The following is a 23,972-nucleotide window of genomic DNA, read 5'->3' on the forward strand; positions in this document are numbered from 1 at the left end:
TTATTCTCCGTATCCTCTGCTACAGCCACTTTGTCTTCGTCTTTGCACTGCTTCGAAACTATTCGCTTGATCATGGGAATGTCGCGATGATCGTAAAGACTGCCAGCACGCGGGGAAACTTGCACCTATTACACGCACTCAAGCACGTGCCCTTTAGAATTCTGTACTATAAGTCGGAGTTTACTTTTCCATATACTCGCTGCTCTTACAAAATTACTTTCTCCCCTTTTTTTCAAAATTTACTTTCCTAAAGTTACGTATTCTAATTGTTTCCCTACTCGGCCAAACTTCTATCTTGGAGATGTTCTTAAGATAGAAATGTAGTTGAAAGATTCTTACGGTACGCTAATATTTTACCGCATTTTTTTTTAAATAAGATTTTTTATTGAAGTATTTTTAAACATTTAATTTTACTTTTATATATCAGAATTTAGTATTAGAATAAAATATATTTGTCATGCTATGAATCATCATCGAGAAATTCATTATTCAAAAGATTCCAAAAATAGATTATTCTGCTAGTTATAATTTCCATCGTTAACATCTTAGCTAAATAATATTATTTAGTATTATTAAATAGTATTATTTAGTAACTTTACTCACTTGTCTAAAGTAAAACACTAGAAATACTGGAACGATCAGTGACAACAAAAAGAAATCAAAGAAAATTCCGGGTGCGCCAACAGGGAGACATTCCACGGTGTGACAGGTTGGAGTTCGAGTGCATTCCAGGGTCTTAGGGCAGCGACGACACGATGTGCCTAGACGGGGAAATTTGGGGTTGATACCACGTCATACGTATAAGCCGCAGCTGTCAGCAGCTAGAAACGTGACTAGCATCCCAGCCACACCACGCTACCTTATTACCACCATGCGGCTCTGCTGCCTGTCCTCATTATCCCCTTAACGTTTTCTCTGACTGAACCTACGAAGACGAACAGTTCAAAAATTCAATCATTGTCGTTCCGCATCCTGTGTAAGTTGACCTAGATAGATAGATTACAGTAGATACTGTTTATAGATATAAACACGTTATAAATGAAAAATAAAATATATTATAAATTTCAGGTATTCTATAATAGGGTTCTTCAGGCAAAGTATAGAATTTTTACTAATTATTATTCACTTAAGCTAAGTTTTAAAATATCGATTCTACTTAATATATCTTAACATAGAATCACTAATTTGTAAAATATTCACGTCTACTAAGATTTTCCTAGTTCAAGCGTTACCGGACTCTATCTATCCTTAAACTCCATATAATATGCGTACATTACCTAAAATACAATAGCCCAATCGATCAATCAATTTCATCACACTCAATGACCACAACATTACCTTGCATATCAAAATATTTGTACAAACAAAAACTTCCAACACGCTTCGAACGTTTACGTTGAAGGAGTTTCAGCGGCATCTGTCAATCTCTCAGGGGGCGGTTGATTATTAAAAGATTCGTAGGTGGAGATAGGCCGAGCAATCCAGCTCGACGGAAATCTCGATGAATAAACGCGGGGCCGTGATAAGTGGGCACGATTAATCGCATACTTACAAGCGTGACGGCGGTACAGGCGTGCCGGACCCTATGGAGCTATAGTTTTAATCGTAGGCTCGTACGCCTGTGCCATTCGCGCCGCTCGTTCCTGAGCCTTCCGATTTAGCGACAGGATTGCGTGCACGTCGTGCTCCTTCCTTTTTCCCGTCTCTTTCCTCTTTTCCTCCTTCATTATTCTGCCTCTACTCTCTCATTTTTTAAAATATTTTCTCTTTTTTATTCAACACACCGCCGACACACACGGTGCACAGGCATAAGAGCGTGTTGACACGCCATAAAACCGCTATCGGGAAATCCGTCGGCCGCAAAAACCACCCTTTCCGCGTTGAAACAGCGCGGCAGGCAGGGTTGGCCTGGCTAATAAAAAAATAAACTGCCCTGTAACTCAATTTTACGCTGCCTTTGCGACCGCACGCATAAAAAGGACCTTTACTCGCGCGCAGGGGCTCTACCCTCGCGTTACGGCCGCGCGCGTCGCCGTGTGTAAATACGTACTTTGTGATTGTTCCCTGGGCTGTTCTCTTTTTTTAGAATCTTTCGTCTTCTACGTTTGCTTCTCGGCCTTTAAGATCTCGTTCTAAGTCGAACGAGAATCTACTATCATCTTACGTTATAATTACACTTTCCAACCCTTTTCGATAACTATTACGAGAAACATCGTTCCTATTTTGATTCGTGATACATTTATCTTCGTGTATATAAGGATATATTAAACTTATTAATTGAGAAACACGAAGATACTTTCCTTATATTAACACCTTTCTTTAATGATTAAAAGAAGCCTGGAAGGGCTCCCCAGTATCGGTCGATTAAAATAAATACACGCCTATTTATTCACTCCTGCCCTACGTGGTCATTTAAATCTGTCCATCGATTGATTATGAATACGCGGTTCCCGCGTTTAACCGCAATTTTTACCCACGATAGTATCTAGGATTTCAGCACGGTGCGGGCACGATTGTGGAAAGAGAAGGAGAGAGCGACGAGAAACGACATGAAACGAGAGGAAAGGGGAGAAAGAAAAGAATTCGGCACGCGTCGTGCAGTGGGCCGAATGAATAAAACAATCCTGGTGTTTATGTACACCTCTGGACCTCCCGTGGTGACCCTCACGTGAAATGGCAACAAAATAACACAATTACACACTCGGCCACGGCCTCACCCTCGCTGCCCGCTACTCATCCTCGTTCTCACCCTTTGGATCCGCTCTTTCCTCTTTTCTCTCTGACCCTCTCGTCCATCCCGCCACTGGATCCCATAGTGGAAAACGTGGAGAAAGAGGAAAAAAGAAGAGAGGTCTGGCTGACCGACTCGTTACAAGTCTATTCAGAGATCCGGAAAGAACAGCGCGTGCCGGTATTCATTTTGTTGACCGGAACCATTATCTGCCCCTTCGTTCTTTTCTTCTCTATCTCTGTTTCGTTCTTCGTCCATTTCTTTCTTTTCCACCGAGCTTAGGTACCGACCAGCCGCTTTAAAACCTTACGGCTAATTTATTAATCCCGCCGGCGGCGGCCAACCGCCACCCTTAGCCGCTTTTTAACCTGCTACTAATTAAAAAGCACGGAATCCCGTTCGCTCTTCCTTCACCGATCTGGGGGATTGTTCGTTATTTCTTTATTAGCAATAAAGTGTTTTCTAAGTATCGAAGTGCTGCAGTTCTAAGTAATTCGTTAATAGTTTCTAGCAAAATAAGAAACAGTATTTAAAGATGATTTAGAAAAGTCATTTTAAAAAAGGTACAGATGTAATAATGTACAAAAAAAAAAAACGGGGCTGATATAATGTACACGTTATATACATATATAAATATACAAATGTATACATTTTTTTAGGTAATATGAATAGATTAAATTGGTATGTGAATCACTGACGCTATATTTGATCACTATGATTAATTTTGCTGATTGAAATAGGAGTGCTGGTGCCGAGTACAAACAATTCAACTTTAATTTATTCGAAATGAAACGAAAAATAAGATATTTATGAATTACAAACGTTTTGTTTATAAAATAAAAGTGTGGTGTCTACATTTTTATGCTTTGAAAATGATTAAACTGCCGTTTTATTCCTCTCAGCCAAATTAAAAATATTTTAATTTATTGATCTATTTAATCTACATCGAAATGTCAACCAATACAGGAATATTTGGCATTAGTAATATTTGAATATCTCGAAAACGTCTAAATATTTCTTTTTAACCCATACGGTACCCATACAAGAGTACGAATCATTAAAAACACGTATCATTTCCATAGTGGCAGACATTTTTCATTTTCATTGTTCCCAATGTTCTAACCATAGAACGCTAGAAAGGCAGTCATATTCGCGGTTCAAAAGCGAAATTTACGCATTTTTCCTTTCATTAATATCCATTATCCTGGAATCTCTCGACATGACGAACTATTGCCGTATTTAGTTCCCCTGTTCCTTCGGTTTTGCGAATAAAGTATGTCGCTAATGACATCACGTATCGTGATCTAATTTTCCAGGAATGTGGACCAGGCTATCGTCTAAGCAGGGATCGATTCGGTCCCTCTCTTTCTCGAAGGCGAAATGACGGCCTGATGAAGTTTCTCGGCGTCATGGTGGCTGTTTCGTGGGTCGGCTGTAGGTGGCTGGGGGGATCCAGGCTGAAGGAGGATTAGTACACGACAAAGTTTATAAAAGTGTACTCACTCCATAGGAACCCCCTACAACTAACCTAAAGCTGGCCTTCCTTTAGGTTGTTTCCTTCTGAATCCCTTTTCGAACCCTCTTACACACGTGACGGACGCACCTATGTTATGAAGGAAGCTTTTCGGGTTAAGAAACGTAGAATTGACCTTAGCTTAGGACTAAATGAGTTAATACGCGTAAGATAAAGATTGTGATCTTGGCAAACTCGTCTATGAAATGGACGAGCATCTTACGAGTCGCGTAAATTTTGTATGAGCGGTCTCGGTCGTTTGTGAGATAGTAAATGATGTAACATTAATGAAATAATCTTTTAATGCATTTTTTAATAATCATAAATAACACAGTATCAGAGTTGTTATGTGATTGAATTTTGAGTTCTTTTATATAATTAATTACTAACTAATAATACACGTTGAAGGTTAAAAATAACTTTACTACAACATCTACATCGATTATCAGATTACTGTTCCAATTTTATGAATAAAATTTCGATAAACAATATACTCTATGATATTATATAAGCTATTCCAATAAATTTATCTGATCGCATAAAGGTTAACCGTGCATAGGATCAACAGTACACGGAAAAAAGTTCGCCAATCACGAATGACACAATCTTCGACATGTATTATTACACACTCTAAATTGCAATGTTTAGTGGTTGGTAAACTCTATGAAAGTTTCGGTGTGGAACGAGTGTTAACTAGGAAGAACCTATTACCCACGCGCTATATAATTATTACGATTATAGTTTTTTTATCGCGAGTTAAGCCACCGTAACGCATGGACTAATCTCATCTTAGCTGCCATAAAAAAGAATTATTCAGCGATAGTTGTTAAAATCAACATCGCGCTGGAAGCGAAAGGGCCGAAGTAGACGGTCTCATCCTAAGCGATTGGTACTTCTGGGCTACATAGAGCGTACTGGAAACCTGTAATTGTCTGGTCACGCGAGGTCACCCTGAGAACACGAACACGATTATACGTGACGTGCACCATACCAGCCATTAAGTTACAGCCAGTACACGACAGATGGTACAGGTTGCTTGAGCATGCCCCCGATGCAATTTCGTGACAGCGGTAAGAATAGCGAGAAACAAGAGGGAAAAAAATGAAGGAAAAAATTCTCAGAGTTTCTGAACATTAATTTCACCAATGACGTGCTATTGCCGAACAATAATGGATCGTTCGGTGATAAATTAATTTTGTAAAAGAATTCGCGTATGATTACAACAATACTTCTGCCAGTGTTTTTATTATCTATTGATTTTATTAATCACTGGTTAATAGAAAATTGGAGTTTTAATTAATTTGTACACATAGTTCGATAGTAGATTTATCATCCAGAGGTATTATGTGAAAGATTGACGCTTTCATTCCGCGAAGAATAGTGATAATGCGAGCTCGCTTGTTCCTTGTTTCATGGGCAAGTTTGGGTCGAATGTACATGTAGTGCTAATCCCCAAGACTTAGATGCGGACAGAGAAATCCCGGTGGTTATTCGCAAATGCGTAACTTGCGCGACGAGATCTAAGGTATCACAGTTAGCCACAGCCTGTCCGTTTTCATTTAAAGTTTTCCGTTGAAACCTTAAAGCACCATCTTTACTTTAAACTATCTTAAATTACTAAAAAAGACTTTAACATTAAAGAAACATTGCTTAATATTAATTAAATTTGTTTATTAATATCTTCAGAAATGTTCTTTTGTATTTTGGATATAATTTTAAAGGTATTTCTGCAACGTTTCTATGTACTCTCACTCAACTTGGAAAGAACGTAATTAAGGAAGCTTTATTTGCCTCTAGGTTCAATGCTCTGAGCAAGGAATATAAAATATACATAGGTATTGGCAAACGAGGAAATAAAACGTATTCTGTAACTGTCACGGTGTGTCGACTGAAAGTACAGCACGATGTCGGACATACTTGTCGTCCATCCGATGGTTAATTTTCATTGAATGCTGCCATTGTAAATACTCCCGAAGAATAACGTCTATCAAGTTTCTTGCTGTTCTATGCGTTTTTGTCCAGATGAATTTATCAAGAATTTCATTCCTGATTGTCATTGACAATTTTAGGTATTTTTATATAAATTTAAACTTCATTTGGACTGTGTAAATGTAATATAATATACCTTTTTTCAAATGATTAATTTATGTTCTTATTACGTTACGCGATTAAAAAAACATCAATCTATACAATATACTATAGTAAAATTAAAGTGGAACGCTTGTTTTACCAACAAACAGTAAATAACATGCATTCGCAGTCAGTCCACAATAAGAATTATCGTGAAACCGGTGTCAAGGGAGAGCGTTTCATTTTCCCTGTTACAAAAAGACTGCGTCTTGTCAACATACCGGTGTTTTCCTGTTAAAATATCGATGCCCGGGATTGGTCCAATTGCCAAAGCGAAAGTGAACGTTCGAACAGCGAATCCAATGTTCGGGCGTTACAAAAACGAACCACAGTAACAGTACTTTACCGCGTATTGGATCGCGCTGTCACGCTTCGACTATCATTTCACTCGACATTCCATACGGTTTGGATACGTAATTTACCCGCAATCAAACATACTTGTTGCGATCATTAAATTCAGCAAGAAAACGATGAATCGATGCACGATACACGGAGTTTCAGTTTGCTCGATATTACAATTACGCAGCGCGTAACCGATATTAATTAAAGAGCACAATATGATCGATTCGAAATGGCCGAGTGCATCGGAACTGACACGTTCTATCGTTGACAGCCGAGAATCAGCGGAGCGACAATCATGTCAGAACAATCGCTCGAGATTTTTAGACCGCAAACTCGATCGTTTCTTATCAATAGGATCGATATTTTACTCATTTACAGAGATGCTGGTTGTGTTAACGATCTCCAGTTGTGAAATACATGTGGGGCCGTATAGGAAAAATACCGGTCATCTTGATTCGGAGAAAATATGGAAAATTAAAGACAATCAACTTTCGGACGTTCGCGGGGAGACGCGATCTCGAAGAAGCGCGCCAACGGGAGTGGTAAATTTCCGTTACGATTTGACTGATCGACGCCACGAATCGTTCGATCCCTTATTTCTTTTGGGATAATAAGGATGGTTGAGTGAATATAACGCTGCTATTAACAGGTTAATAAATATTTTGAATGATCCAACAACTTCAATGTGATGCAACGTTGCGTATGTGAAATGACAACTACGAATGAGCACGACCTGAGACACCTTTCGTGTTGGCGACTGTGATGAGGTATCTTCTGTCGATTGACTGTCTTCGACTTGTAGATTCCGCTGACTTGACTTCTGACTCTTGCTGTTCCTTGAACTGTGTTTTGGTTCAAACATTACTGTGGAATAAGTCTAGAGATCAAGAATAGAGATGAAGTGACTGCTCTGTCGTCCAGAAAATAAATTGACTTTCCTAGTGTAGTAGAAGAAGTGAAGTTCGTTGTTATGTGATTACGGAGGAAAGCTCGGTATGGGTGTGCCCTTTGAACGAAGAACGCGGATTTGTTGCTCACACTTTTCGTCAGGAAAGCGAGGGTAACGATCCGCAATGCCGATTGGTTATGACCAACGTTAGGAATGAAGATAGGAGGAAGAAGCCTCCTACCAACGTGGCTCATGGGTGACATTGTTTATGGGAGAAACCAGCTTTTTCGTTAGACAAATATTCGTTTTTCCCATTAGGCGACTACCAGCTTTCTCCATGATTTTTAAGGGCGCCTAATAAACCCGAGGACTTTTCTAAGAAAATCCTTCAGGACAAACAGTTTAACTTAAAAACATGTGTTAAAACAATTAAGTTAAAAAATTAAGGTTTATGGTGGGTCCTTAGGTTTATTGAGGGTCTGTCTAATGGTCTTGACGGTCAGACAATGAAGGACGTCGCACGGACCACTTCACGCGACGTAACAGACAATATAGATATAAAAATACAAATATTCTATATAATAAAAATATTTTAACGTATGTTTCTATTCCTAGATATATATAATTTAAAAAAAATATTTCATTTAATGAAAATCTGTCACGTAATAAAAAAAATTACGCTCTACCTTATATAAAGTTTATACTGTGTTATTTCTAAATTAGTCATTTGAATCCTTATCCCCTAATCACATACTACATTTTGATCATCTATCGTTAATCCTAGCTCAAAGTTATTACGTGTAAATAATTCCACTATTATAATCGATATTTTACTCTTCACCATTCATACGATTAATTTTCACAAAATATGTTAATGCAATGCATTTGCTCTGCGATGGTGATAAACCATACGAAATTTGACCATTCGCTATGGTTTGATTTGTTACAGAGGGCAACAAGTGCCCGACCCCAGGCTGCACGGGGCAGGGTCACGTGACCGGACTCTATTCTCACCACCGCAGGTAAGCAATTATCGGTAATTAACCTGTGCTCTGCACTTTGCCCTGGTCAATTAGACACCTCCACGTTGCGACAGGAAGACCAAGTGAAATAGGATTGACACTAGTAGACCTGTTCGTCATGTTATCCGATCGTCATTGAATATGGAATAGGATATGGTCACTTTTGTGTTAGGTGCTCCTGGATAAGATTCCACATAAAATACTCGAAAATTTGATCAAGTTAGAACTTTGGTTTCTTGACAAAGTTATGGCACTCAGAGTATTAAAAAGAATAAAGTTGCAGAAAACTTTTGGCAGTCACTGTGCAGCCAGTAAAAATCTTCCTTACGGAGTTATTTCCCTCATACTTTTACAATCCACTAAAACCTGTGTGTTACGACCTTGCTTCATAATTCACTGCTGTTATTTCAGCCTATCCGGTTGTCCACGGAAGGATAAACTAACGCCTGAGAGTAAGTAGTCACAGACCGGCACCATTACTCTTACTTCTTATCGTAGTTACATAGATGCATCTTCTTTTTGCGAGACTGCCTTTTTCACGCGACAACGGAGCAGGGGAGTGGCGAGAGAACGATCGTGAACGGCTATAATTATTTTCCAGCAGTAGTTTCTTTTAAATCGGGCTCAAGATCTTTAAACCTATGCGATCAAATCTCGGTACAAGTTTCGCGAATCGATACTGATTTTCGTTTACGCTTACGAAAAATTCATTCGACCAAAGTAAAAAGTCTACACGCGATATGTTGACATTTATTAATAGCAATTGGAACAAAAAATGGAGAAAAAGAATGAAAACTGGACTTCTTCAATTTCGTGCATTGAACGAATTGACGAAAGAGTACGGGCTCGTTTAACCGTGCCCGTCTATATGTGTCTATGTGTCTGTCTATTTATATTCTTTGTGCTTTTCGTTTGCGGGGTAGAGAGCTTTATTTATTGCGTTTCATTTCCGTTTTAATTTTTACCGTTCTGTTTGTAGTTTAATTATAGTAGAGAATTTATCACCACACTTGAACTTGGTTATGTTGGCCGTACCTACGAACATCTGGAGAACTCGAGACACGGACGGTGCAAGACTAGCCGGTATGCGTGTACAAGCACGCCGGATCCGAACGGAGGGTCTTGTGCGATTGAGTATAATTAAAACGGCGACTACACACTCTTGTGACACGGTTCCCTATATCAGACAAACTATGCTTGTCGACCGATCCTGTAGAACACACGACAAGTAAAGTCGTCGTGATCGAAACGGTGAAAGATCATTGATTCATCGTGGATCAACAAAGTTGTAGTCATCTCTCACAAAATGTTCATCATCTTTTATTAATTTCAAATTTAAATTTAGATAGATTCGTTATTGAAACATCGAAATTTTTTAATATTCATTAAATATTCATAGTTCATTTTCATAGCAAGATCAATAAATGTCAAATATTTTAGTAATTTAATTTTTGTGTGATTCTTTAAAATACTCGTTTTATGTACACGATATCTGTTATACGAGAGACCAACATTATTCCCAATATAACACAAAACACACGACAAGTAATCTATCGAGGTACACAAGAATCGCAAGTTGTTGTCTTATAATTTTGTCACTCGATTATGTCTTTACTTGAGTTTCTCTCTACCCGCTCGGTATACTTGATTGTACTATTACACATTTGATGTGTATATTTCGTCCCGTGACGTTATGTACCCCACCTGTCTCTTTTTCTTTGTTTCTCTTCCTTTACTTTCTGTTTTCTCCTCTAATTTTTCTCTGTATACTATACACAACATCTCTGACTACGTGTGTAACATTGATCGAAGCTAAACCAACGCGATCGAAATGTGTCAAAAAGAAGCGAATCGTGTTGCCGACAAAGATGATAATTATACTCAACGCATAAGAAAGAACCGAGCTTAAACCCATAATAGCTCGATGCTACCGATCGTATCTTAGTGTGCGTGTATACGTATGTATAATCTAGCGATAACTTAATCGAAACGTAATAAGAAAAAATATGGAGCGAGAATAGCAGCGTTCTATAACCACGTCACGTGTCTCTGGGTTCTCTACAGTTCTGGCGATGCATGAGACTATTTTGAAATGCCCGACGCCTGGTTGCAACGGCCGTGGCCATGTCAGCTCGAATCGGAACACGCACAGGAGCCTATCCGGATGTCCCATTGCCGCGGCCAATAAGCAGGCTGCACGCGAGGCACGACACAAGGCTCAAGGTAAGGCGGCACAGCGGCACTCGAACGTGTCTGGAATTCGCCCCAAGAGAAAATCCACGGATGGAACCGCTCCGTGAAATCGGATCGGGGCTTATAAGCTCCAGGACTGTCGCGAAACTAATCCTCCGATCGTTTCTCGATAGCTCTCGCGTGAACTTCTACCAAAGCGAACATTCGAGGGTACACATAAACCACATCGTTTTTCGTCAGTGGCTATTGTCGAGTAATTGTCATTGCTCTATGCATTTTAATTTGCAAAGTTTATCAGCATGGTTTCTGAACGACCCAGTTATGAAGAACTAAACTTTCATATTTACAAGTTAAATATTTTATCTATTTGAAGAAAATGCATAGATACAGAATAATTAGACTCACAGAAGCATGTTACTCACAAACATTCGTTTGATAGTTTTTCAATCTTTTCCTCAATTAAAAGCAAACATAACCAAGCAAAGATACAAATATAGTTTCACCACGATATTAATAACAATAAAAAATATGTGATAACCATTTCATTTTCGCAACAGTGTCCGGAATTCCTCCAGAATACATCAGTACGAACCTGTTGCCGCCGTCGATGGATAGCAAGAGCTACTCCCAGTACGGGTCCACGGCGCAGGACACAAAACCGGTGCTAAGCAGCCTGACCTATGACTACTACACGACAACGAAAAGCACGGGTATCAACGTGAAACCTCCGAAAACGCCGGAGGAGAATCCCTCATCCCGTACGACCAAGGTAGTCCCTAAAACTGAAAATATGACGCCGAGTGGCAGTTGCTGCAACACCCTGCCATCCAGAGGTCAAAACACGACCGACTTACTGGTACCAAAGACGGAAGAAACTGCTTCCTGTCGAGTGAATTCACCGCCACCACCTCCACCACCCACAGTACGGCCAACGTACGACTCGTACATGAATCAGGATTCGAACTCTTCGTCGATGTCCTCGATGGACGCCATGGGGTCTAGAGGATCTATTGGCGCGACGATACATCATCCTACTCAGCATCCGACGCATCACGTGCTGCCTATGCAGCCCACAGTCGCATATCCCATGCCAATGGTCGAGGATACGAGGATGAGTCATCAGATGTCCCAGAGATCTCCGTACGAGCCATCAGCTATGATGGCCGCAGCGGCGGCAGCTGCTGCTGCGGCCACCACCAGCGAGGAACTTTATCATCACAGATCGGCAGAGCACGCGAGAGCCTACATGCATCCTGGAGCGAGCAATATAGCGCGACCAGTTGTCACTTATTCCAACGAGATCGCAACCGGGAGGGGATATGAGAACGCAGTAGCCAGTGCTGCGAATCATCGACCGTATGACCCTGGCACCACATCCGCTTATGAAAGATATGATACACAAAGTTGCGCACCAATTCAGTCACAGCAGCAGCAACAGCAACAACAACAACAACAGCAGCAACAACAGCAGCAACAGTTGCATTCCAGGACGAATATGTATTATCTGGGACAGACTGGAATGACGCCTGAGGAGCAAGAAAGGGTGTATCATCAGGAAGCTGCGGCTGCAGCACAGCAACATCAGATGGCGATGGCTGCTGCTACGGCTGCTGGGATGATGAAGACCGAAGATGGTGAATTTCTTTGTTATTATTATAAGAACATGAGCCATTTTTGTTTGAATACAAGTTAATTTTGCTAAATTTTTTCCTGAATAATGATAAATTTGCAGTCTGAAGTGATGTATAATTTGGATCTCGTAATTTATAGAAATGTCGGACGTGTAAATCACAGGATCTTTTTAGTTGGAAATTTGAAAATGTTTACAATCATACAATTTTTCATAATGATCTTATACTTACAGTGAAATGTGTCACAGTGGCGCAAGTTCAGCAAATGCAGAAACCTGGTGGCCCCCCAACCTCCCCAGGTGGTTCGGTAATGGATTTGTCAACCTCCAGCGTCACTTCGACGAGTCCACAGGTAAATATTTACATACAGATTTTCAAGAAACCAAGGTAGAACTGTACAAATTTTTAAAAAACATGATGATAATTATTACAGGCTCCACCGTATGGTTCCAACAGTCTCAGCCCTCAATATGGCGGTGGCCAAACAGTAGGTGGTAGTCCCCAGGCTGCAGCGAGCCCACACTTGACTGCAAGTCCTCAGGTTCCCAGTCCTCAAGGACAAACCCTTGATCTCAGTGTCAACAGGCTTCATAGGTAATTATCATTTGATCTACTATTCTCTTATGCAAAAAACATTCTTTTTAATCAACCTTTAGAAATCAAGTTTGGCCATTCATTTTAATACACGCGGAACAATATTGGAATTATTTTAATTCAACGAATATTTTTCTTCTAACGCAACCAGAATACAACGAGAGGGAGAGATATTAAATCGTACATCATCTTCATCTGATTATAGCGGCGCGCCAAGTCCCCAATATCCAACCGGCCACGGAGAAGCTGTGGCGGTTCCCGTTGGACCTGGTTTCCCAGCACCCAGACCAATCGAGGAGCAAACCGAGCCCGTGGACTTCTCGACGGCAAACGAGCCGGTCAATTTCAGTGGGGGTCCTGGAATCAGGCCTGTGCCAGGCTTCCCGCCACCCGGTGTGCACGTCACGGCGTACAGTCGGGAAAGCACCCCAGACAGCGGGGGTTCCCACTACATGGACGCTTACCGCGATCCCACTGGTGAGCTATCACTGTTTATCACTTAACTTGCCAGATAGTTCGTCATCGATCATTTGGAAACGCTTTATGACCCCTGACTCTATTATATTCCTCATCTCTATTTTATCTGTAATTGTTGATCGTTTTTATAATAATTGACGATTTAAATATTGAAAATGATAATTTTTAACGGAGGTATAAAATAAAAGGTGCTCTCTTTTTTCTATCTTTTTAGATTTAAATGTTTTTTGAAATTTTAAAGATGAAATTTGATAAGTTTGATTTGATTGTGTAATAAATCATTTCATTCTTTAACTATTAATTTTTGAAACATCAGCTACCGAAAACGAATAATATTAAAAAATTTCAAACCTTCACTACTCCGCGTCATGCAGTAAAAACTCTAGCTGTGGTGAGATCGAATGCAAAGAAAATCCAATGAGACTCGTGTTTTGAAACCCGTCATTTTTCATCGCGTAGCAACAGAAGCTGTTACACGCGTTGACTAGAGACACCGAAACAAATTACCTGGAACGGGTAGATAACACCAACATGTACATAGATCCAACAAAGTCTTCGGTATTCTAAATTTCAACAAGCACATATACTTGAAACATACGCGACGCGTCAGCTTGACTACACGTAACGGACGAGCGAGGAAATGCATGGACAAGGGAAAAGAACAAAGAGCTCGACGCCCTCGGGGGTCGGACGGGAGAGGAACCGAACGAGAGAGCGATACGCGGTTACAACCGTCGAATAAAAATTCGCCAGAACAGTACATGACTGCCATAATAGGCACCTATGGCCCCGACTCTCATTTTCCTCGGTCTCTCTGTGCCTTGGCATTCCAAACCTACAGCAGCCCATTTCCCTCGTCCCTGTCGTCGTTTCTCCTGCTCTCGCTGTGTATACCCGCCCCTTTCCTCCTTCTCTCATCCTCTTTCGCCGGCGTGGATGTGCACCAAACCGGCACCCTTCCTACCGGACCACCTCCCTGTGGCGGTACACGACCATTGTTAATTATCAATATTTCGCGTACACGTAGCCGGCAAAAGTCCGGCGCGGCCAATATTGTGCGGACTCTGACGCTGGGGAGTAGTTATTGAAATTGAAATATTCGAGCACACAGCCGGCATGTCGAGTTCATTCGTTCGTTCGGCGTCGTCGTGTTCGCGCGTCGTCCACGTTGCCCGTACACCGACGCTCTTCGTCCGTCGGCTATTTGCACTGCAGACGAAATGAATTCTTGCCGGTAAATAAACGCGTAGATTTTACAACGGTTAATCAAGCGACGCGTCGACCTTAACGGACGGTTTCGACCTTTGCGCCACCAAACCTTTGTCCTGCCGCTTTCGATTGCTTCATCCCCTTCTTTTTCTTCTCCGTATTTTCTCGTTTTCTTTTATCTTTATTTTTGTATCGTGGTTCTTTTGTTTCCACGGTGAAAGAGTGACTTCTTTATTTACTTCATTATTGCATCTCGTTGCCAGTCAAGAGATTACGTAGGAATGAGGTGGAGATTTTCATAAAATTGAAATTCGCCATGCGTCTTCTTCACCAAAGCGGAGCATTCGCGCACGTGTTCATGTATTCGCGTTGCTCCAGTTTTTAGACCGTACCGTGTTTCTTTATTGTACGTTTTCACCGAACACTGTTGGTTTGATATCTGTATATATATATATCCGAACTGCAAGTTTGACAAGTATCCACGTAGCTTTATAAATATTTCCAAGTTTTTAAATATACCTCTATACCGAAAAGTGAATAAAGAATGGTAAATATGTGGAGAATGAATTGAATATTAACTTCGTTTAAACTAAAACCTTTTATTTCAATTAAAACTTTTATTATTAAACGACACTAGGATGTAATAGGGATTTTTTAATCTTTTAAATTTTATATTTATGTTTATAAAACATTTTATATACAATATTCTATTGTAATAATGAATCTTTCATTCGACAAGATTACATTATAAATATTTGTCACTTTCAGGTTATGGACCGATGAGCCCGCACCCCGGATACGGAATGACAGGCGTTCAACCGGAATACCCTGGGAACACGTATACCCCTTACCCCACCGCAGGCTACAATTGTGGTGGAACTTATCCTGGAGGTCCCGTAACTTCCGGTTACCAAATCCCAGCTGGCTACACGCCGACACCTTGCTATAGTATGCCACCTCCGCAGCACACAGTCGGACCTCTCGATAAACCTACGGGTAAAGACGATAGGTAAGGAACTCGACGATCTATGTACTTTCCTTCCAAAATAATACCGCGCTCGTGAGAATATGTAAGACGTTTCTGGTTCATCGGAAACTCGATACTGCCATCCTCAGAGAGAGAGAGAGAGAGAGAGAGAGAGAGAGAAAGAGAGAATATCGAAATATTATTATTAATTAGTATTTTAACGTTTTCTCTGTTATTTTAATTAAATTCACATAAATTCAAATAAGTAATATATGACACTAAGAAACTTAGCACTTCAAATTAAGATTTTTAATTTTAACTTCTGAAGATTCCTGATCTTTATTATAATTGATTTGACTTCTAAAGAAAATTGATGATTGATTTCTTTATCACTATTATTCTCAAAGTAAGAGCTTCAGTAAACTAGATACTGTGCAATCCAATAAATCTATCTAAATTATACTAAATATAAATATAGATTTATATAAATTTATACTAAATTAAAATTAATTACTCAGAGAAGTCCTGTAGTCCTGATCGTTGTAAAAATTGATCTCATTCAGTAGAGCGGGACGATACAAGATCAGACCACAATGAAACGTCCCATTCTGGTGGTACCCACGTTGTCCAATGAACCGGAGGAACGTCCACGCGTCTAATAAACGTGCATGCGAGCATCGCACATTTTGGTACTTGCCTTGCGGAAAGGGTCGCGCGAATCTCTCTCGCGAATGTATACGTATATTCGCGGCTGAAAAGGCACAGGAGGCAAAATCGGTTGGTGGCGGTGGCGGCCACTAACGGCGCAGAAGGAGGCGGAGATCGCGCATACCTACCTCCATTTTGTTAATTAAAGTAATTACTCTTCGTACCGAAAGTGCCAACCTTATTCTAATTGACGTAAAGCTCGGCGGTACAGTGGAGAAGGCGCGGTTCGGCGCATAAGGAGAGGAGGTGGAACGAGAGGCTGCTGGAAGGGGAGCCGCCAAGGGTGAATAAGGTCGAAAGAGGAGGTGGGGTATAATCAGTTGCCACCGCACTGGATTATGGGGCGAGACCTGCGTCGTCCCATCGAGGTTAGACCCTTGAAATGCACCTCGGATACCTCGGGCAACACTGGTTTCCTCTCTTTTCTAATCTCCGCCCATGCCCTGGAATTCCGCGCGTCCGTTCGACAACGTTACCCAAATTCTTCGAGAATGTTCGCGTTTATATATTAAGGGGTAGATCGTGGAAAAGTTGGAGAAATCATATTTAAATTAAGCGTTCTAAAATAGTCGTCTACGGTTTGGATATGTAGGCACCTAGAATTCTCCGAAATTGCAAACTCATACAAATAATAGATTCTTTTTTTAATTTTTTAAATAAACAGTAGTTCTTTTAAACATAATTATATATAGTCAACCTTTTTTCAACAGTTTCGCGTATAGAACACTTTGGAAGTTGCAGTCTTGTAAAAGATATCTTATTAGTTTTAATGATTAATACGGCAATTACATAAATTTTTTTGATTTATACATTACATAAATTTATAGTGTACTAGGAATTTAATATCCGCCGTAAATTCATTTGTATAACGATAAACTAGGAAGGAAAGAAGCGCCATTCGTTCTCGAATTTCCAACTTTACTAATACTTACTATACAATTCTCATTATGTCCTAATGGTATCATCTTATGAATCGTAATCTTGTCAGAGACTCGTCATCCCTTCAAAACGCACGAAACATGCTTTCAAGAGCAATTACCTCACTCCCCTCCATAGACAATCTTCGATTCGTAATAGAACTCGTAATAGAAGAACGAACGAATAACGGAAACGCGACTTATGAAGGTCGTTGATATGAAGACAGAGAAGGTTGGTGGTTAGACGGAGCCTGGGAAAATACACAAGGCAGAGCATTCGGGGCGTACCGGTGAATTGCACTCAAGTCCGCATCCGTCGGCTCGGTTGGCCGGCAATATCGCGGCTACTCAAGGGCCATCGAGGTTTTCGAGGCTTCTCATAGCCCAGCGGTAGTTCGTTCATCTACGAAACTACGAGGAGACGAGAGAAAAAAGCAGAAGCAAACCGCTCTCTCGTGCTCTGATCCGCATATATTCCTTCCGCCTCCTGCTCCTGCTGTTGCTGCGCCTCGTCCTTTCTCCACCGACCGGATGCCGAACTTTTCGGAATATTTTTTCTCTCTCTCATATGTCGCTATGACACCCGCTGTCCGTGCACGGCAACCTCCCTCTCGCCCTGGCCGAGAAGGAAAAGTTGCGGAGCGCAATAAAACTTTCCGGTTGCTATCCCAGCTCTGTAACGACGCGACGCAACGATTGCGTTCCAGCCACGCTCGTACCCTGGATGTCCGAAGCAGTGTTATTCCAACTGAGCTTTCGAGATTAAAAATCTCCTATCGTTTATTATCTTCGTTGTTATATGTGTGAAATTTTAATTGGATTTGACGATAATAAGTGAGGGTTCAGAGGAAAAGTGGTAAAAGTGACGATATCTTTATTTTAAAAAAGATTGTGTTGATCCAGACAAACATGATCTTTTCCACTTTTCCATTGGGTTCCTCGAACATGTTCTCCATTTATGATTTGACATGGGACTATGCGCTGGCATCCATTGTGCGACGTAGTGAGTGAACGCGTATGAAAGAGTTATTAGGTGCAGGCATACGAGAGACGAGTGATCGCGTTGAGAGTGTCTTATAGTGTTGATGTTGTTCGGTGCAGTATGAATATGAGGCGGCACTCGTTGAATTTCGTGCCTCGGCCCGCCCCTCGTGGTCGCGATGGCAAGGAGCTGATACAGTGCCCCACGTCGTCCTGTGATGGCATGGGTCATGTCTCGGGAAACTACGCTACCCACAGAAGGCAAGGCAGCATTGACATTGACACTGACATTTTACATTCGACGACGTCATCCGATTATGTATAATTTATATATTGATATAGCGATGCAGCACGCACGCACGCACGCTCCACATATCATACACACATAAATACATATATACACATATTCATACATATAGGAACCTTGCTACACAATTATTCCCCTGGTTCTCCTCATTGAATCGATCCAACGTAAAAATTCCTTGATAGTAGTTCGATTCCTGTTAAAGTACTTGGCATCCTATAGAACACACGCGTAAAGTCACACATATCGACATCCTTAAAACACATTCAAACATTGAAAGCGATTTCTCACGAAAATGCGAAAATTACATGGATGGGTTTTTGCATCAATGCATATTGGTGGTCCGTGGCGTAGTGGCTTCTTAAGTGTTTTGTGACACTATATCATTTTTATCTAGAATTCCTCCACCCCTAACTTCCTTGCTAAACCGGTCTTGTACTCCTTACTCGATATTGCTGTTACCATATTATACGTGTAAACACCCGTTTGATATAAATAGCTATTTTTACAAATCATTTTATTTCATTTTATTTTCATTCCACGGTCTTTCTTCTCTTTATATATCCTTTCTTCTTCCCCAATATAGTTTCTCTTTGCGTACCTTTTTCACGTACGTAATTCCTCCACACCCCATTTGCCTTATCGTACGATATACTATAACCAAAGTGTGTAGATGAGTTTCATGTTGAATGAAGCACCACTTGCTCCTTGTTTCGACCCGACCCCTACGAAAAGGGATGGCAAAATCATTAAGACGATCGCCGGTGAAGAGCAGCTTCGTGCTCGTGCAAAGATACGATGCTTCCACCAGTTTGTCTTGAGCTCTAGCTGTAATTAATATTCATTTTCATATACGCATCTAAATATGTATATATATATAAATATATATTATACGATCACCGAACCCGCCCGTTTAAAAACCGCTTCGCCAGCCTCGAGTGGGCAGCTTCGTAGCGAACTGTTGCCAATGACCATGTCAGAGCAGAACCGTAAGGAATAGAAAAAAGTGAGAGAAAATAAAATATAACGATAATTGTAACAGTCACAAAGGTGCACCGTATCCGGAAGCGTGTTGCACGATTGTTTAATTATAATCGTTTAATTATAAACACAGAGAAAGACAATTGGCAATTGACGAGTTTCACTGGGGTCAGGTGTGAGTGTGCTCCCTGCTCTCCTTTTCAGTGTTCCTAGAGTAAGGCCAACCTTGTATTGACATGAACTTAAAACGCGATCGATCGATACGAGCGACACCTCATGAGTGATCCAACTGGAACACGGCGTTGCCATTTGCATGCTATCATATGTGTATATAATTATGAATCGTTGATTGCCCGTTTCGACTGCGAGTCCACCATTCACCCAATAGATCCGAGGGAAAAGAACCTGTTGGAATCAATACGATATCATTCAAAGTCATGTTTCGAGAGAGAATGGAAACGTGTTATTTTACGACACGAGCCTTAAACCTTCATGTTCAATGTCTTCGTTCGAACTGGACGCAAGGCAAGTTGTCCAAGATTGAATCGCGCTGAAGGCTGCTTCTTTTATAAAACCATTATTAATATGTAAGCAGTCCGTGTGGATGATCTCGGTGAGCAGAATTGTCTTGCTCCTTTGACGAATAATAAATAACAATAGGAAATTATAATGCAATAGAACTAACATTTGTCGAACGATACTTCGTAATCTCATCGAGATCTTCTTTTAAATCGTTTAATAGTACCTGAGTATCATATCTGGTACCTGGACGTAAGTACTCGAGACTTCTTGGCAACGTCGCGTAAATTGCATGCGATGTGTTGCTGAAGCCATCGTTGGATGTTTCTGAGGTGTGCGTTCGTGATCCTGACCATGGGGATTCCTGCGCTGCTTATTCATTCTACCTGATATACAATGAATAAAACAAGATTGTTAAAACATTCTCTAACGAAGTGGAAGTAGCGCAAAATCGTCATGGTATATGTAGACCAAGTTTAAAAGAGCAGAAATTTTTGTTTCCTTTACAGCTTATCTGGTTGTCCGCGAGCCGATCGTTCCCAGATCCAAGCACATTCTCAAGAGCTCAAATGTCCCACACCAGGATGCGACGGTTCGGGACACGTAACCGGCAACTATTCATCTCACAGAAGTTTGTCCGGTTGTCCAAGGGCTAACAAACCGAAAAGCAAGCCCCGAGATGGACAGGATTCGGAACCACTAAGGTTTGTATCATTCACATTCTACTAATCCTCCAACACTTCAAAATCGAACCAATCCTTCAATCTCTAAAACTTTAAACTAATATTTTCAAATTTCCATATTGAATCGTTTTCTATGAAAATCATTGCAAGTAATCACTGCTCTAAAACTAATACAGTGCAATTCACTTCCATAAATTTGATAAAGATTAATGAGAAAGATAGAATGGGTTTAATTGAGCGAGCTTCTAGTCTCTTGCGAACTCTGCAACTTGTGTTATACATAATCACGATTCCAATTTGCGTTTTCACCATGTTCGCACGTTACACGCAGCTACGTGGATATCTTGCTGACCGCATTGCACGTGCTAAGATCCGCTACCAGACCGAAAAGGTCGTCCCCATCCCTTTCAACGCGGTGTCCCTTAAACCCTATTCGCTTCCTAACGCAAAGACGAAGACGCTGACTAATAACCAGCGGTTTCCGCTCGTTTCATGCTCGCTCTCTCTATTTCTCTGTGGATGGATTATATGGTGTTGGTAATGGTGGTGTTGGCATTTCATGCTACAGATGTCCCATCCCCGGTTGCGACGGCTCTGGCCATGCCACTGGCAAATTCTTGTCGCATCGCAGGTAAGATTTCCTCGCTATTTTTTTGGAAGACCAAATATTGTAATTATGACTTACCAAAAACTTTAAAAAGAAACTTTTTCAAAATTGAGCGTTTGAAATAGTACTCATAATTTTAAGAAAATGCAAGGCTCGAGATATAGCTTCGTTCCCAATATAAAGTATTTGCAAAAAAATTGATTGAAAAAAAATATTTCTAATAAATTTTATTTCAATTTAGCCCGTTAACAGAAACTAGGCAGTTTGACTAAGATTAACGTAGCAGATCGAATTCGAACGAATTACTTTTAACCAATACTTTGTCCAAGTTACATTTTTGTTCGATGGTAATGTCTCGAACTGATTTTGTTCTTCTGCCACAAAAAAGATTGGCATTTCTTATCTTCCTTATTTTCAGTAAGAGGGTATTTTCTATGAAACGACATGTCCTTAATTGCGATAACAACGACTTGTTGCAGCGCATCGGGCTGCCCCATTGCAAACAGGAACAAGATGCGTGTATTAGAATCGGGAGGTACGGTGGAGCAGCACAAAGCAGCGGTGGCCGCGGCGACAGCGATGAAGTTTGAGGGTGTGAACTGTCCCACGCCGGGCTGTGACGGAATCGGTCATATAAACGGATCGTTCTCTACTCACAGATCTCTATCCGGTTGTCCGATAGCCGGTCACGCGGTAAAGAAGCCAAAGTTCGAAGACATGTCGACCATGTACAGCAAAGGAATCACCGGTGAGGGTCAAGCTGCCTCAGATGTCGTTCATGTCTTCGATTATCGATGCGTATCGTTATTAATCGAAGAATAAAAAGCAAAAAAGAAAAAAGAAAAGGAAAGCAGATCGGTTGGCTCTTCGTGAACGAGTCGTCGACAATTGATACATATTACGAATTGAAATGTTCGCTGTAAATTCGAGATATCTCATTCACGTCGAGCTAATGTTGCGACATGTGATTGCCTACTACAGTGAGTAGAAGCAACAAATTGTAGAGTAGGCATGATTATTACAAGTTTGCCTTTTTATTCTTTTCTCGCGCCGTACTCGTCCAATATAATTTCTTTTTCTTTTCTTTTTATTGACTTTCATATTAGATGATATTTGGATAAATATTCGGAATAATATATGGAATTAGTAACTTTGGACGAGTCGAGGGCAAAAAATTGTGACAAAATTCTGAACGTTTATTTGTAAACTTGTGCATATATGACCTTATACTTGATCCTATGCTACGCTATACTCTACTCTTCACGCAATGATGTGCTGTCATACCAACAAGAGTAACCTCCGTCCTTTTTCCCGCCCACTTCTGTCTACCTGTATATTCAGTTACTTTTTTGGTCGTTTCTACTTAAATTTTACGTTTTCGTTTTCGCCACCCTTTTTCTCCGTGATATTGGTATTCAGGTGTTTTCGAGATATTTTTTTTTGGTTCTGTTCTTTTTTATATTCTTCCACGAGAAAACAGAGACGCACGGAATTTGTTGACCAACGACAACAGAAAAAAAAAAAAAATGAAAGAAAGAAACACCTGAACTGGACACCTCAACATCCACTGTGTCACTTTGCTTCTTCCAATTACGAATTTGGCCCCCGTGAAATCCTATCTCCCACATTACTATGTGCAAGAACAAAGACAATTAGAAAAAAAGAAGCGAAAATGTAAAGACCAAAAAAAAGCAGCCGTATGTCATAATAATGAAAAATAATATATTCTGATTTATTCTGGGATCACGATCAGCTCCTTTCCTGTCATTGAGCTTTGAGGAGAACATTTACTTTTGAAGGTAAGGGACTGACGTACTCGCCATTTGTTTTCTATGTGTTTTCGGTGTTACATACAAGATCCACACACCAGTAATTTTACTTTTTACGAGATGACGTCCGAGTGTTGGCAGCAACATAAAGAAACAGAAAAGTACCTGCTATAGTTTCAATTAAATAATTTTCAATTCTTTTATAATATAACTGCAAGTTACGATGACGTTGCAAAATTAAAAGGCCAGCACTCGGTGTCTCCTATTTTTTTCTTCTATCTGGTATGATGGCACCTCACGCTACCCCTTGATCACCTTAACATCGTCCCCGATCATTCTGTTTTCCTGCGGCACTCCTGTCAGGTTCGTGCGTCTATTAATGAGTAAAACGCATCACTCGTTTCATCGAAAGAACAAGTCGTCGCGTTTGCGAACTAGACGAGCTCTTTTCTCCATCACTTCAGCACGAACCACTCGCAGAAGAAACCGTACCGATTCCCATATTTCAGACAAATCCTCATGCAGCGACTTGGGATACTTTCTAGACTTATACCGCCTAGCAAGCGATCATTGTCGCGCGATAAGACGAACCTGCGATGTGATGATGCACTTGTTTTCCAAAAAAAGAAAAAAGATGCCAAAAAAGAAAAAAGTAAAACAATGTAACCCGACCACAGACCAACCCAAATCGCTGTCCGAAGCTTTCCTGGCGCTACTTACATATATGCTCTCGCCACATTCTCACATTTTATTGTATATGAATCCCGCACACCTGTCAAGAACTACGTATGTAACTAGTAACATT

At 40.6% G+C, this 23,972-nt stretch overlaps 1 protein-coding gene across 1 annotated transcript in view; it reads left to right on the plus strand.

Annotated features, from left to right (window-relative positions):
• Window positions 1-23,972, plus strand: part of LOC117160228 (uncharacterized) — a 306,993-nt gene that overhangs the window by 278,962 nt on the left and 4,059 nt on the right. Inside the window, exons 7-16 of the mRNA XM_076619153.1 lie at window positions 8,555-8,627; window positions 9,039-9,079; window positions 11,378-12,454; window positions 12,685-12,803; window positions 12,885-13,045; window positions 13,251-13,522; window positions 15,500-15,740; window positions 20,618-20,812; window positions 21,360-21,422; window positions 21,878-22,146. Of these exons, the coding sequence (XP_076475268.1) occupies window positions 8,555-8,627; window positions 9,039-9,079; window positions 11,378-12,454; window positions 12,685-12,803; window positions 12,885-13,045; window positions 13,251-13,522; window positions 15,500-15,740; window positions 20,618-20,812; window positions 21,360-21,422; window positions 21,878-22,146 (2,511 nt within the window). The remainder of the gene's footprint in view (window positions 1-8,554; window positions 8,628-9,038; window positions 9,080-11,377; window positions 12,455-12,684; window positions 12,804-12,884; window positions 13,046-13,250; window positions 13,523-15,499; window positions 15,741-20,617; window positions 20,813-21,359; window positions 21,423-21,877; window positions 22,147-23,972) is intronic.

This window comes from Bombus vancouverensis, chromosome 6 (assembly GCF_051014615.1).
Source record: "Bombus vancouverensis nearcticus chromosome 6, iyBomVanc1_principal, whole genome shotgun sequence".
In the NCBI taxonomy this organism is placed as follows: domain Eukaryota; kingdom Metazoa; phylum Arthropoda; class Insecta; order Hymenoptera; family Apidae; genus Bombus; species Bombus vancouverensis.